At 42.6% G+C, this 15,375-nt stretch overlaps 1 protein-coding gene across 2 annotated transcripts in view; it reads right to left on the reverse strand.

The window, feature by feature from the left end:
- Positions 1-15,375, reverse strand: part of LOC148542656 (EF-hand calcium-binding domain-containing protein 4B-like) — a 71,919-nt gene that overhangs the window by 13,906 nt on the left and 42,638 nt on the right. The window contains exon 10 of one of the 2 annotated variants that reach the window (XM_088467430.1): positions 9,176-9,258. In XM_088467430.1, coding sequence (XP_088323556.1) covers positions 9,176-9,258 — 83 coding nt within the window. Of the gene's footprint in view, positions 1-9,175; positions 9,268-15,375 lie in introns of both variants that reach the window. The other variant, XM_088467429.1, reaches the window with a different exon arrangement.

The following is a 15,375-nucleotide window of genomic DNA, read 5'->3' on the forward strand; positions in this document are numbered from 1 at the left end:
ATCCCTTATGCAGCGATGAGCGATTGTGCAAAAAGTCACAGCCAATGCGTCGTCTCAAATCTGCGCTTGCGTACATGGACACAGCCATCGGACACATATTGGTCGATATTCGGACTTCTAAGTAACCTTATGGCGCAGAGAATGGCCAACGGAACTAAGACGCTGGAGCCTTTACAACTGCATACAGGATTGCAATCACAAACTTTGACACCCCCCCCCCACCCCTGAAGCGGTTGCAACACGCCTGCATGAGTTGCCACCCCCATTACCACCCGGAAACGGTCCCTGACTGTCGATCACTTTGCAACTGCGACACATGCGCATTTGGAAAAACATCGGCATTGAGTCATTCTTTGAATCAGGCCCTAGGTCACAAAACTAAGGAAAAAATAGCACAATGAAGAAAAAAGCAGCAAAGTTGAGGAAAAAGTATGCAGCACAGGAATTGTGCAAGAAGTCTTGCGCCATATAACACAAAAGGTATAGGTGTATGAGGACACATCTTTACAGGTTAACTGGTTACTAGGCATATAGGTAGCTGTGTATTGGGCATATGGCTGCAACTGCTTTGCATATGACTGGCCAATGCTGGATATATTACTATTTTATTAACGGTGGGTATATTATATACAGTATATATATATATATATATATATATATATAATATATTACATATACACACCAGAATGGGCTGTTACTATTCCCCTGACCTGTTTCCATAAACATATAATATGTTCTTATCTTCTCAATAAAATGCCATCAGGAATGCGACCTAGCTATGATTAACATTGCAAATTGTTGTCTTTACATATGTCGCAACCTAAGCACAAGTAGAGAGCACCCATTGTGTTGTACACCATCAGCAGAAAATAAATTGGCACGCTTTTTTGAGCTCTGGGCAATAAATGAACCTCCATTTCTAAAGGTGCATACATACCCAACAATGATAGTAACCAACGATTTTAGTGAACGATTTTTGACCAGATTTTCCCTTGAAAAAGTGAACGAAAATCGTTCACTAAAAATCGTTGGTTACTAAATTACTGAACGATTTTCATGAACGTCGATGAACGATTTTTTCATCATGCATACAGTGAATGGAAATCGTTCATCGTTTTTTTTTCATTCTGTACTACATGAACGATTTTCTGAACGAAAATCGTTTGTTGGACAGGCAGAATGGACGTTGAACTACAACCTACAAACGTGAAAGCGCATGAACGATTATCATTCATCATTCACCTTAAAAAGATGAACGATTTTACAAACGATTTAACGATAACGACGTCGTTATGGTTAAATCGTTCAAAAAATCGTTATGTGTGTACGCACCTTTAGAATAACCAATATTTTAGTAAAATATAATTCAATATACAAAGTTATACAAAAGTTTTAAACAGAACAATGTTCTTTATATGTATCTTTGCGATCTTAATCTGTGACTAATCTTGCCCTACTATTTGAGACAATAAATAAATACAGATCTATTGTCAGGATAGGTAAAACAAACCTTAACAATTATGTTACTGCTGCCGCACCCTGTGAAACTCTTCTTCAAAGCCTACAATTAATTACACTTGCTTTAAAGTGTTACAGAAGGGTGGGGCATAGCTACTAAATTGGTTGGGGTCTGGTTTGCTCACACAATTGTGTAACAATGAAAATCAAAGCAATCTTTAAAGCACATAATGCTGCTAGACAGAAATGGCTTACTCAGCTTTCTTGAATTAATTGCTCTAATGATGTCTCAAATACTGAATTCAGCTATGGGAACACTAACGTTTATGCGTAGAGACATTATGGTGCATAAAGGGACTATCCTTTGTAGATTTTAGTGATATTGGACCTCATTCAGAGGCGGTCGTTAGATGCAAGCGGTCGCACAGAATCAGGGCGGCCGCTTGCATCCTAAACGGCCGCCTCCCTGTCGATCGTTAAGCTGTGGGTTACAACCCACAGCTTAACGACAGACCAGGTTGATGGTCGCGATGATGATCAGACCCTAAGGTTGGGTCTGGGCACTCGTAAGCCCAAGGGAGCTTCCTGCTCTGATGGAGCAGGAAGCTCCCCACTGACATCACTGCTGATGTCAGTGCGGCCGCCCACAAAACAGTAGGCGTTCCTTAAGGAACGCCTCCGTTTTGGAAACCACCCCCCCGGCCCGCCTACCAAACGGGGCGAGCTGTCAATCAACATCGACAGCCGCCCCTTTGGTAGCGAGCTCCGGAGCGACAGAGTTTATCTGTCGCTCCGGGGCTTGCACATGCGCAGTGCGGCCGCTGCGCATGCGCAGATCTTACCATCGAGTCGGTTACGAGTGCATCGTAAGGTCCATAGTTATGAGAATTAGTAGATTATGAGAATTGAGATTTTAGCTAATTTAAATACATTTTCTTTCTCTAGTGAAAGGAGGTTATACTAATGATACAATGATCTATGCAAGTGTTGTCATGGTAAAAATAAATCACACTGACTGCTACCTTGACCACTGGGCTGTACTTGACAGCCCGGTTTCAATAATAGTGGTATGTGGGGGAGCAGTCATTACCACTTACTGTATCTACTGATACTGTCTTTGCTCCAGAAAAATGGAAACACTATGCTTATGTGACACGTTGGGCAGTTAGAAACAAAGGGGTCAATCTCAGGAAAAGGATGGTACCAAAATATTCAGCTGATTAAAACATAAATAAAAAAAACAATATAATTTACCAAAATTAAATATTAAAATTAGAAAAAAAACCTGAAGTAGAATAATTGTCTGAAAACATTTTGGAACTTATAATTGACAAGGGTGCTGCTTGATTAATGGAGGGCAAACGCAGGGCAAATGACCTCTCGGTCCAGCACAAAAACCATGCCTGGTGACATAAAGTATATAAATATCATCCCCTGTCCTTTTGGTGCTTAGTATAATAAAACAGTAATATATGTCTATCACATTTAATCACCGTATCTAAATGCATCAGGAGCCAAGATTCCTCCCGACAACAACAGCAGTCCAGATCTCACAACATAGGTAGATAAAATGTCCTCTCTACACAAAAATATATTGTAATAACAGGCTAGTAATCTACATTACAAGAGATTCCCTTTTTATATAAACATAAAGGTGGGTACACAACTGAAAGATATATCTGCAGATCGAGTGATCTGCAGATATATCTTTCATTGATATTCATTCATAGACACTGAACGGCCATCATCTATCTGGCTGACAGGGAGGCGGGTCGGGGGCCGCCCTCCTCCCCGCGGCTGCCGCTGTGTGTGTACGGGCGGTCTGCAGACCACCCATACATACTTGCCGATGGACAGACATGTCTGCAGATATATCTGTCCATCGGCTGTGCAGCGCAGCCAATGTGATATGTCTGTGAACAACGCGAGCCAATGTGATATGTGTCTGTGAACATATCGTCTGTACACACTGGCCTACGGCCAGCAGATATATTGGGCGATCAATTGATCGGCCAATATATCAGACAGTTTGTACCCAGCATTAGTCTTAATAAAAGATCTGGATAAGACTGTTGTGGGTAAATTTACTAAATGGCGGTTTTGCTGGGGTTTTGAAACCAATCAACATTGCTGGCACCAAACCACTGAATTTACTATCCAGCGGTTTTGATGGAGTTTTGTAAACCACTGTCACTGTCCATCTGTTTTATGGCGGTTTTGTGGTGTTTTTTATGGAGTTTGGTCATTCAAAAGGAGGAGACTCACAATGAGGGGCGTTTCTAGAGAGGAGGGGGCCCGTGTGCAGTCTCCAACACGGGCCCCCTCCTCTCCGCCCAGCAGCGCACTGAGCTGTGCGCGGCCAGCGCCAGAGTTATGGACTCTGGGCACTAGAGTGTGCCCAGAGTCTATAGTGTATGCACAGGTCACCGGGAAAAATGGCAGCGGTGGCCATTTTCCCTGTACTGCGCATATGACGGGAAAATGGGCGCCGCGGCCAATTTCCAGTCGTTTTACAGCGCCGGACCCCCTGCGCCGACGTGAGACTCCGGAGAGATAAGTAGTATTATGGGTGCAGGGTGTGCGGTGCAGGGCCCCCCTGGACCTAGGGGCCCGTGTTCCCCACACACCCTGCACCCATTATAGATATGCCCCTGCTCACAATACACTTATAATGAGCGTGCAATCATTATGTATTGAATAAGGAGGCAGATACTACAACATTGATAATAGTCTTATGAGGGAAATACTATTTTTATTAATATTTTGGGAGAAATGTATTGTTTAATTTTATTAATAGAGCAATATTATTTATTAATTATACTCAAGGTGCCATATTAATTGTTAATTTATGTTATACAAAAACTGCTCCTTAGTCAATATACCCGTAGCTGTCAATATTTTGCAGCCAGGCTTATTTCCATAAGTGCAGTGGCACACTGGCACAGTGGAATTCCTATTTTGTGGCATCACAGTACCGTCTTTTCAGGTAAGTGTGCACTATGAAAATAAACCTGAAAGTAGTACTAATTCCATGGCTTTTGTATTACTAGTTTTGCTCACAAGGTGGCACTGTAAGGTGGCTAATAATGATGTTTTTAACCTAATAGGCAGTGCTTTAAACATAAATGATACAATTGAATTTGTGGTACCTCTGTTATATTATTCAATTTGAGCATATATACCAGAAAGTCAGTAAAGCTGTGAAACCACTTTTCATCTCCAAAACTGACAGCATGTATTTTACTTGACGAAAAAGGAAAATGCAGGTGCACACTCTAAGCACAAAGAATACTGATAATCAAAACATTTATAAATGTTACAGTTTATTATACATATTTTTATTATGTTTTGATTATCAGTGTTCTTAGTGCTTATAGTGTGTACCGGCATTTTCTCTTTTATTTGCATGCCACTACTAATCTCAGCATGGTAGCACCTCTAGTTAGGGTGTGCAGTCCAATCCGCTCATCCGTCCCATCCCCCCCCCACACACACACACTCACACATCTTATATATACTTCAAATAAAAAGAGATAGTGGAATATGTTGGATGAGGAAATTCTCGCGCTGCCGCAATCCACACTGCATCCAGGTTAACTGAGTCCTTGGGCTCTAGAGGCCTGATCTGACACATGCACTATTGTACATGTGCATCCAGTTGGCACATCTTTCCTCCCAGTCCCTGGTATTCCATGTTAGTGGACGTACCCTCCAATACTCCCGTTACTGCAGAGTTCTGCAAGTACACTATGGGGTTTATTATCAAGCAGTGAAAAGTGTGGAGAAGTGAACCAGTGGAGAAGTTGCCCATAGCAACCAATCAGCTTTCAAGAAGCATTTATCTAGTACAGTCTTTAAAATAATAGGTAGGAGCTGATTGGTTGCTATGGGCAACTTCTCCACTGGTTCACTTCTCCACACTTTTCACTGCTTGATAAATAGACCCCTATATCACCTCCGCTACCATAGAGGGGCATAGCATCACTAACCAACAGGGTTTTTGTCATCATACCACCTGGCACACTACAACACCCAGCAAAACCCTTGCACTTCAGGCTGCTGTATACAGTTACTATACCTGTACATCAGGGACAGCATGGGAGGCAGAATCTCCCCTCTCATACTCCCTGTCATGCTCCAGAGTTTTGATATAAATTTTTTACATGTGTGCGTCCCCAGACATTGACCTCACCGCACGTCACTGCTGTACATTCCTGTGTCTCTTTCTACATGTTGTTTCTACCAGATTAAATATCCCTAAGATCTGGTAAAGCTGCAGCACATGTGGACTAACTGCTACCAGCACCAACATACTGCACAACACACTAAACACCATTATACACTCTGGCCGGTATGCAGTTGGGATGCGTGGATCAATGGTGGGAGAGTCTAGAGGAGGTACAGATACTGAGGTGACGGAGATGGTGCTCAGTTTTGGACATGTTGAATTTAGGTAGCATTGAGACATCCAAGTAGAGATATCAGAGAGGCAGCTGGACACACAGTTTAACCAAGAAGAAAGGTTAGGGTAGGAGGCATAGATCTTGGTGTTGCCTGCATTGAGATGGAAGTGATAGTGGTTGAAGGAATTTAGTAATGTACGTTTACCAAAAGAAGAGAAATAAGGAGACAAAGCGCCCTTGAGGTACTCCATGGAGACACTGAAGGAGTTTTTAGAAATATGGGAGGTGTACCAGTAGAGAGCAGTACTGTGAAGGACTGAAAGTTGTGCAGAAGTAAAGAGTGGTCAACTGTATTGAAAGTGGCAGAGAGGTAAAGAAAAATGGGTACGGAGAAGTGGCCCTTTTACTTAGCTGTGAGTAGATCATTGGTCTGAATGTTGGTTGTCTGAATGGAGTGTAAAGAGCAGAAGTTTGATTGCATAGGGACAAGGAGGGAGTGAGAAGAGGTTAAGTAGGTTAAGCAGTTGAAGCTACCCATGTAGTTTGGCAGTTGGAAACAGATTGTAGAGATTAGAGATGGTTTCCTTAAGATAATGCATGTTTGAGGACAGAAGGGAAAGTTCGAGTGGAAAGTATAAGATAGAAAAGTTCAAACATTGATTGGGAGAAAGTGGAACAATTGGGAGAGAACCACAGGGTCAAAAAGCGGAGAAAAAAGACCTCACTCTAATTAAAGTGAGAGAAAGAACTGAGGTGGGTAGAAGAGAAGACAGGATGTATTGATAGATGCTGTTCATTTGGTCTTTACAGTAGGTGGCAAAGTTGTGAGGGAGGAACCAATAATAGTATGAACAGAGTTACTATCCTAATTTACTTTTTTTGGACACAAAATTGTTTCAGGGAACATTCTTTTTATTTAATTTTTTTTTATAATTTAGATGACATTTTTAGGAATAAACACTGTGGGGGCACTGTACGTTGTGCTTTCATTTTACTATTTATTATTTCCATTACAGTCAGGTGCTAAAGTTAGAGTTTGAGGAAGTTTTATTTCTTTAATTGGTAGAAAAATATTTATTTTTCCAGAACTGGTTGGAAAAATCCTAACTCATTACATTTATTTTTTCCCTGGGAGTATGCTGAAGGTTAATGGGATTTCCTTTCATTTAACTATTATATTGTTACTCTTGAGTTTAATTGGAAATACTGTATATTGTATGTAATGTGGAAGTTACAACTTTGAAATATACTCTTACAGAATATATATACTGTATACTGTATGTTACAACAGGTTTTCAGTAAGACACCAATACTACTGTTTAATTTCACACCTTTATAAGAGTAAATGTATTTGTGAGTTTAAGGAAGAATAGATACTTGAAGACTGAGATTGGCAGTTTACTAGTCACATGTAAAGAAATTTGTTCTATTGGTGGAACAGTCTGCAAAATGACTGAACGTTACCATTCTCTGGCAATTTACAGCCCTGATTGGTCTGCGAAATCCAACATGTTGGACACCCTGATTCACTGATTCCGATCATTTTACAAAATCATCTGCAAAACGCAGAATTGGCCCAACTGATTTCTGATGTATGGGTCCCATTAGTTGTAAACACAATGTGTATTTTATTTTCTGCAAATTGGATTTTTTGAACTGTACATATGCACCATAATGCTTATGCATCTATCACCATGCCAACTGGAATGCATTTTGCGTTTGTGACCCCTTGCACTTAGGGAGGTGGAACAGGGGTTAGCGGGAGCATGTATGCATGGCCAAAGTATAGTACAGGTGTGTTTACACAAAATGCATCCCATGATAACCACTAGAAAGACACATAATGCCCATTAGTAAGCGTAGTCAAACCTTTGTGCAAAATGCAAACTGATGATGATGACAATCTGATTGGCTGACTGTCCTTTCCTTATCACTTATGGTGCGTACACACAGTACGATTAAATGGACGATATGAATGATAATGATATCAATCATATGGTGCATTTTTTTGGTGGCCAATGACCTGTGATGCGCTGGGCACGTATGGACGATAACGATATCGTCCATCACCGGTGCATGCAGGCCAACCTGGTCGATATTGACCAGGTGACTCTAGGGACCCGCGATCGTTGCCCATCGTTGGTGGGTTCATGGTGTGCTGGATGTTCGATATCAAACATCCAGCACACCCGGGAGATCGTACAACGATACCGTTATCGTTGTCGATCGTCCCGTGTGTATGCACCATTACACTATTACTACTGTAATGTGGCTGATGCAGTCTATTTTCATTATTACAGTGATATTAGCAATCTGCCCACAGCAATAATGCAGATTCCCATTAGATTTTTTAAATGGAGAAAGCAACACATTGTGTATTTACTTGAACTTTTTAGTACTTTTATTTTGTCTTGGCATCTTTTTCTTATTTCATTTTACATGGTAAATGCTACTTATTAGTAGTAGTTATTAATAGCACTGTCCAGACAATTGTATATGAATTGTGTACTGTAACTTTAGTATATTACTATCACTATGAAGTCACACCTCTTGGCAAAACCTTAGCACATATACCGCTGTTCTCTCCTGGAGTAAAGCAGGAACATAGGCTAGCCTAGAAATACAGACAGCTCTGTAAGATAGGCAAAATGTGGCTTTTTTTGGATGAAATTTGCGCCTGCGTCCAACTCAGTATAAGCCGACCAGTGTGCAACAGCTAAGCAAAAGCGGAACTGAAATATTGTATAACTAGAACTTCTCTGCAATACAGTCTGTTCCAGCACAATTTTGCACATCGTTTTTACAATTGACTTATTCACCACAGAAAATGGGCACTTCACATTGCCTCAGAATGTATTAAAGTCTATTACTGTCTACGAGGCTCGCTTCACACTTATGTAACCCACTTGTTTTTACCTTTCAAAAGCCAATTCTAACTTTCTGCTGGTGTATATTACTCATATCCTGCTCATGCTAAAAAAAACCCTAACAACTTGACTTATGAATAATTATTATTTTTATTATTTCCTACTGTAATATTCTTGCAAAGCTGATATCGGTGTTTACCCTTGACCTGAACAACATTATTTTAAGGTGCATTTCAACATACTGTAAAAGGAACATGTACTTTATGATACCAAAATCAATTGTTTCCAATCTATTGCTGGCAGCATTCAAAAGCAATTGTCTATAATATAAAGCAGAGAATGTTCTATTCAGACATCCAGGGCGAGTCAGAGAGAAGCTCTAAGATGGAACTTTATTCATGTGACTTGTTTAGATTATGTTAAAGACAAAACATCTGTCACACTTACAGTTCTGCAGATTCCTGAGGTTGGCTCTCTTCACTCTCACCTTCATTATTTTTTTCTTTCTGAGTGGGATCCTGAAAGAAAATCTGGTAGAACTGTATTGAGCGTAAATTATAAATATTTTGAAGTTAATTAAAATTTCTGTTGAATTAAACAATAATTATGGAAAGCAACACAAACACATTTTAATCATCTTTGAAGTACTGAATTAATATCGAGCATACAATAAAATACCCATCTCATAAATGTAATCTCTGTGCTTTCATCACTGTTTCCTTTAAACTGTGCAATATGGAAATGACAGTAATGAAAACGAAACTGTTCAATCATATATATATATATATATATATATATATATATAACGTGGAGGGTTGCACTGAACAGCAGATTCTTAATTGTAGTTTTTCAAGGTGGAGTGCTCAAAAGATAATGAGGCAGATTCTTAATTGTAGCTTTTCAAGGTGGAGTGCTCAATAGATAATGAGGAGAACTAGATAATATAGTTTAAATGGAACACTTGTTACTACTTTCCACAACAACCCCTGAAATCTTCTTTGATATAGAAATCTATATTCCCATATCATATGTCCATTTTTTTCATCACTTAATATGTTAAGATTTTTGCAATAATATATTATCTCATCTCTTGCCATCACTATCAATATAATAAGATATGCTACCATGCTGAGACTTGTAGTACAATTACAATGCAGGGGACAAAAGGCCTTATTCAGCTACGGACAGAATTACAAAGCTGCTCGCAAGCAGCTTAGCAATTCCGTCTGTGCAGATATGGTAATGCAGAAGGAGTCATCACGCCACCTGCTGCATTATGTAACCGAGCTGCATTGTCCAAAGCAGCATCGGATACTCTGCTGAACATCGGCCGGCTAAGGTGACCCATTGGGTCACGCATCTGGTCACTGCAGATGAGAGGAAGAAGCCAGGAAATCTCTGTCAGCTGACGGAGATACTGGCTTCTTCCCTCCCCCCCAACGGCGACGGCACGCCTTCATTTTGAGAAACGGAGGCTATCGCCGCCCACAAATGGCAGCAGACTGTCAATCACTCACAATCTGCTGACAGTCAACGTGCGGGATCGCAGACCTGCTCTGCACATGCGCAGAACGGGTCATGCGCCTGTGCAGATCACTAGCGTACTGATTAAAAGCACCTAAAGACAGATGGGTGGGGTGCAAATACCAAGCAGAAGGAGTTTCAGCCTTCAAGGGTACAAAATAAACAAATAGAGTGGAAAGGGGGAGGGGGCTTGGACTGCAGACCCTAACTTTAAACTTTAAACACATCCAAACTTTAAACAAAGGGGAAAAAGTTGATTTCCATAAAACTGGTATCATAGCTTTGGGCGCCTTGTTGAGGTGCCTTAATAAAGATTTTTTATAGGTAGCTGATGGGGCTGACATGATGTTTAGTAGCCGCAATCCAGGATCTTTAGGAAATTCCCCCCCTAAAATTGCTTTGGAGCACTTAAAAACATTCGTCCAAAAAGAAGAAAGGGAAGGGCAGTACCACCAAATAAGGAGGAGACTTCCACCGGAAGCCTTACATCTCCAGCATTCCTTCGAGACCCCTGGGTACATTTTGTTTAGTAGTACAGGATGTCTATACCATCGGGAAATTACTTTGTAGAGAGTCTCGAATGTAGCAATACTTAATGAACTAGCGTGAGTATTTTGGAAAATATTTTCCCAGTCAAAATCCTGGATCCTACCCTGAAGTTCTGTTTCCCACACTAATGTAAATGGAGGGTGTGAATTGAAAAGATTTTCAATAATAAGAGTATATAGTGCAGAGATAGTATAGGAAGGCACCTGGGGTGAGGTGCATAAGGATTGAAAAAGGGTGAGGTCTCTAGAGAGGTTGGCTAGTTTGAAGGAAGTAGTGGTATAATGTCGAACCTGGATGTATTTCCAGAACTCAGACTGGGGCAAGTACCACAATGATTGTATCTCTCAATGAGCAAACCCCAGAGAGACCCACCAACTGACCCAAGCGGAAACTCCAGCAGCAGACCATTGAATAGAGGAGGCCTCATGGATCCCAAGAGTGATTGCATTATTACATAAAAAGGATGTGACGGGGGAATAAGGGAAGAAATGTGAGGAAGCAATCTCATTTTCTTCCAACAACTAAAGGTAGGGGTGTTAGTTGGGTAATTTACCCTAGGAAAGTCATGAAGCCAAGGAGTTATTTCTGTCACGCATGTAAAACAACTTTTCTTCTATCGTAACCCACTGCTTGGAGTCCTTCGCCCAGGTCCATTCAAGTATTCGATTTAGCAATATAGCGTGATAGCAGCTAGTTATGTGAGGGAGTTGCATACCGCCATTCTGTTTGCGGGGGAATAAAATGTCATGTTTAAAGCGGGGTGAGGAGCAACTCCAAATAAAGTAACAAATGAGGCGTTGAACCGCCTGAAACCATACAAGAGAGATATGGATTGGAAGAGTTTGCATTAGACATAGTATTTTGGGTAGAGAGTTAATTTTGACCACATTCGTTCTGCCAATCCAGTATAATTGCTTGGGTCGCCACTTATTATAGTCTGAGCGTATGGTCTGTAGTAGGGGGGTGAAATTTGTTGAGAACAATTGAGACAAATCTCTGGTCAATTTGACTCCCAAATATTTAAGGCGGGTAGGGTGCCTGGAAAAGTAAAAAGCTTGTTTCAGGCCATCAACCACAGAAGGAGGATCAGTCAGGTTCATGGCAATGGATTTGGAAAAATGTATTTGAAAGTTCGAGAGGGTGCTAAACTTCAGAAACTCTGATACAAGGTTGGGAAATGAAACAACTGGGTTTGTGACCAGTGCTAACAAATCATCTGCAAATAGAGCAAGTTTATGTTCCTGGCCACCTTTGTGGATACCAGAAATATTAGTATTGAGACGAATGTCCCTCGCTAGAGCTTCTACACAAAGCACAAACAGGAGAGGAGATACAGTAGCGGGCAACCTTGTCTTGTGTCGTTTGATATACTGAAAGCTTCATAAAAAGAGCCATTTACCCTAATTCTAGCAGAAGGAGCATCATATAAAGCAAGTAATCTATGAAGGCATGTTGAACCCAACCCCAGTTGTCTCAAAAGGCCAATCATGAAGTCCCAGTCCATCCTGTCATAAGCCTTTTCTGCGTCGGTAGATAAAAGGATTGAATGTGAATGTGAGAGAGAAGCAAAATGTATCAGGTTGATAACATTTGTGGTATTGTCCCTCGCCTCGTGGCCAAGAACAAAGCCAACTCGATCTCCATGGATTAAATTTGGTAAGAGAAATTTCAAACGGTTGGCCAGAAGTTTGCAAAGAGTTTCAGGTCAATATTTAAAAGCGATATAAGCCTGCAACTCAGACATAAGATGGGTTCTTTTCCAGCTTTGGGAATAACAGTGATGTGCGCTTCCAAGAATGTTTAGAGAAACGGCTCCCATCTGAGATAGAGTTAAAGGCACGAATTAGGAGGGGGGCCAATTTGTTTTTAAATGCTTTGTAATATGCTACGGAAAAGCCATCAGGGCCCGGAAACTTTCCAGCAGGAGATGATGATATCACTCTGTCTACTTCCTCTAAAAGAAAGGGCTGATCTAGCATGTCTACATCCTTTGGAGATAATGTTGGAAAGCTAATAAATTGAAGGTAACAGGAAATCGCTTCCCTGTGCATGGGAATAGCTTCCCCATCCATTAAGAAAAACAGGTTATAGAGTTTGGCGTAATAGTCTCTAAATGAGTTTGCGATCTGTTCAGTCTGATTATGAGTCGAACCCTGCTTGTCCTTGATAACTTGAATAAATGTGACTACTCATTTTTCCAGTAATGCTTTTGCTAGCAGCCTACCCGGCTTATTCCCCCTCTGGTAATAACGGCTGCAACATTTGCGATATGACAGTTTAATATTATCAACAGAAGTCTGTGAAGAACGTCCCGAGCTTCTTCAAGTTTAGTATAATAGAGGGGATATAGAGAAGCTTTATGGGAGACTTCTACAGATTTTATCTTAGCAATAAGGGCATCCCTTTGTTGGTTTTTTGTTTTTTACCATAGGAACCTAATTGTATTCAAGTACCACGAAGTACACACTTATGAGCCTCCCAAACCGTAACCTTGGAAGTGTCGGCTTGATCATTACATTCAGTACATGGGTCTAAAGATGACTCTATTTGGGATTAGCAATGAGCATCTTGCAAAAAAGATAATTGAAATGCCACATCCAAGGTTTCAACAACAGCTGTGGGAGGGTGAGACTAAGAAAAACAGGGGCATGATCTGACCATGTGATTGGACCAATAGACATGCCAGAAATTAGGTGAAGATGGTGATGACTTAAAATAAATAGTCGATTCTTGGGTAAGTTTGATGGGGCGAGAGAAGAATGTAAAGTCTAGCTCAGCAGGGTGAGTTATGCACCAGTGTCAACCAACTGATGGTCAAGTAGGGTGCTTTTCATTCATCTAAACACTCTGCCAGATCTATGTGATGCCTTATTGGTAGTATCACGAAGCAGGTCAAAGGGCCAATTAGGATAACCACCTACAACAACAATCCCTTCTAGGTGTGTGTCAGCTTTGTCAAGAATAGAAGAGATGAAAGCTGGCTGACCTGAGTTGGGTGTGTAGAGATTGAGAAAAGAAAATAGTTGATTATATAATTTACATTTAACCAAAATACCTGTACTCTCTAACAGTCTATGTGTAAAAAATAGCAAACGACATACATTATACTGAAAAGGTAGAAGCAGTGGCGGAACTCCCGGAGACAATTGAGTCATTTTCCGCCGGGCGCCAGCCCTGAAGGGGGCACCTGGCTCCATTGTCCCCGGGAGCTGCATGGAGAAGGAGCGCCGCTGATCGGCGCTCCACCTCCATTGGCATTACTATGGAGAGTGCAGGGGGTGCCCGGCTCCTATTCAAACCCCCGGCGGCAGCCGGAGGATGGAGCTCCCTCCGTCTTCTGGGTCCCGCACTGCACTATGGGAGTGACGTCTTGACGGCACTCCTATAGTGCCGAGGAACGGATGCCGGGGACGGAGCTCAGGAGTGAGCTCCATCGTCCGGGTCCCGCAGTGAACTATGGGAGTGACGTCATGATGTCACTCCCATAGTGCCTAGGAGCAGGTGCCAGGTATGGACGGCAGCAACACTGAGACGGGGATAAAGGTAACTGTTTGTTTGTTGTTTTTTTTGTGTGCGCGCGCAGGGGGGCTCACTACTGGCGGCAACTACAGGGGGTATCTACAGGGGGCTCACTACTGGGGGCAACTACAGGGGGCTCACTACTGAGGGCTCACTACTGGGTGCAACTACATGGGGCTCACTACTGGGGACAACTACAGGGGGCTCACTACTGGGGGCTCACTACTGGGGGCTCACTACTGGGTGCTACTACAGGGGGCTCACTACTGGGGGCAACTACAGGGGGATCACTACTGGGGGCAACTACAGGGGGCTCACTACTGGGGCAACTACAGGGGGTAACTACAGGGGACTCACTACTGGGGGCAACTACAGGAGGTAACTACAGGGGGCTCACTACTAGGGGCAACTACAGGGGGCAACTACAGGGGGCTCACTACTGGGGGCAACTACAGGGGGCTCACTACTGGGGACATCTACAGGGGGTAACTACAGGGGGCTCACTACTGGGGGCAACTACAGGGGGCTCACTACTGGGGGCAACTACAGGGGGCTCACTACTGGGTGCAACTACAGGGGGCTCACTACTGGGTGCAATTACAGGGGGCTCACTACTAGGGGCAACTACAGGGGGTTCACTACTGGGTGCAACTACAGGGTGCAGGGTGTGCGACAGCACCCCCTGTACTCTCCATTTGCTGGGCGCCCACTGAGTGTGTTACCAGCGGGCGCCCGGCTCCTATTCAAACCCCCGGCGGCAGCCGGAGGACAGAGCTCCCTCCATCTTCCGGGTCCCACAGTGCACTATAGGAGTGACGTCATGACGTCACTCCCATAGTGCAGAGGAGCGGACGCCGGGGACGGAACTCAGGAGTGAGCTCTGTCATCCGGGTCCCGCAGTGCACTATGGGAGTGACGTCATGATGTCACTTCCATAGTGCCGAGAAGCGGGCGCCAGGGATGGACGGCAGCAGCACTGAGGCGGGGATAAAGGTAAGTATTTGTTTGTTGGTTTTTTTTGTGTGCGTGCGGGGGGGCTCACTACTGGGGGCAAC

Source organism: Taudactylus pleione, unplaced genomic scaffold (genome assembly GCF_031769625.1).
Source record: "Taudactylus pleione unplaced genomic scaffold, aTauple2 ptg000010l, whole genome shotgun sequence".
Lineage (NCBI taxonomy): Eukaryota > Metazoa > Chordata > Amphibia > Anura > Myobatrachidae > Taudactylus > Taudactylus pleione.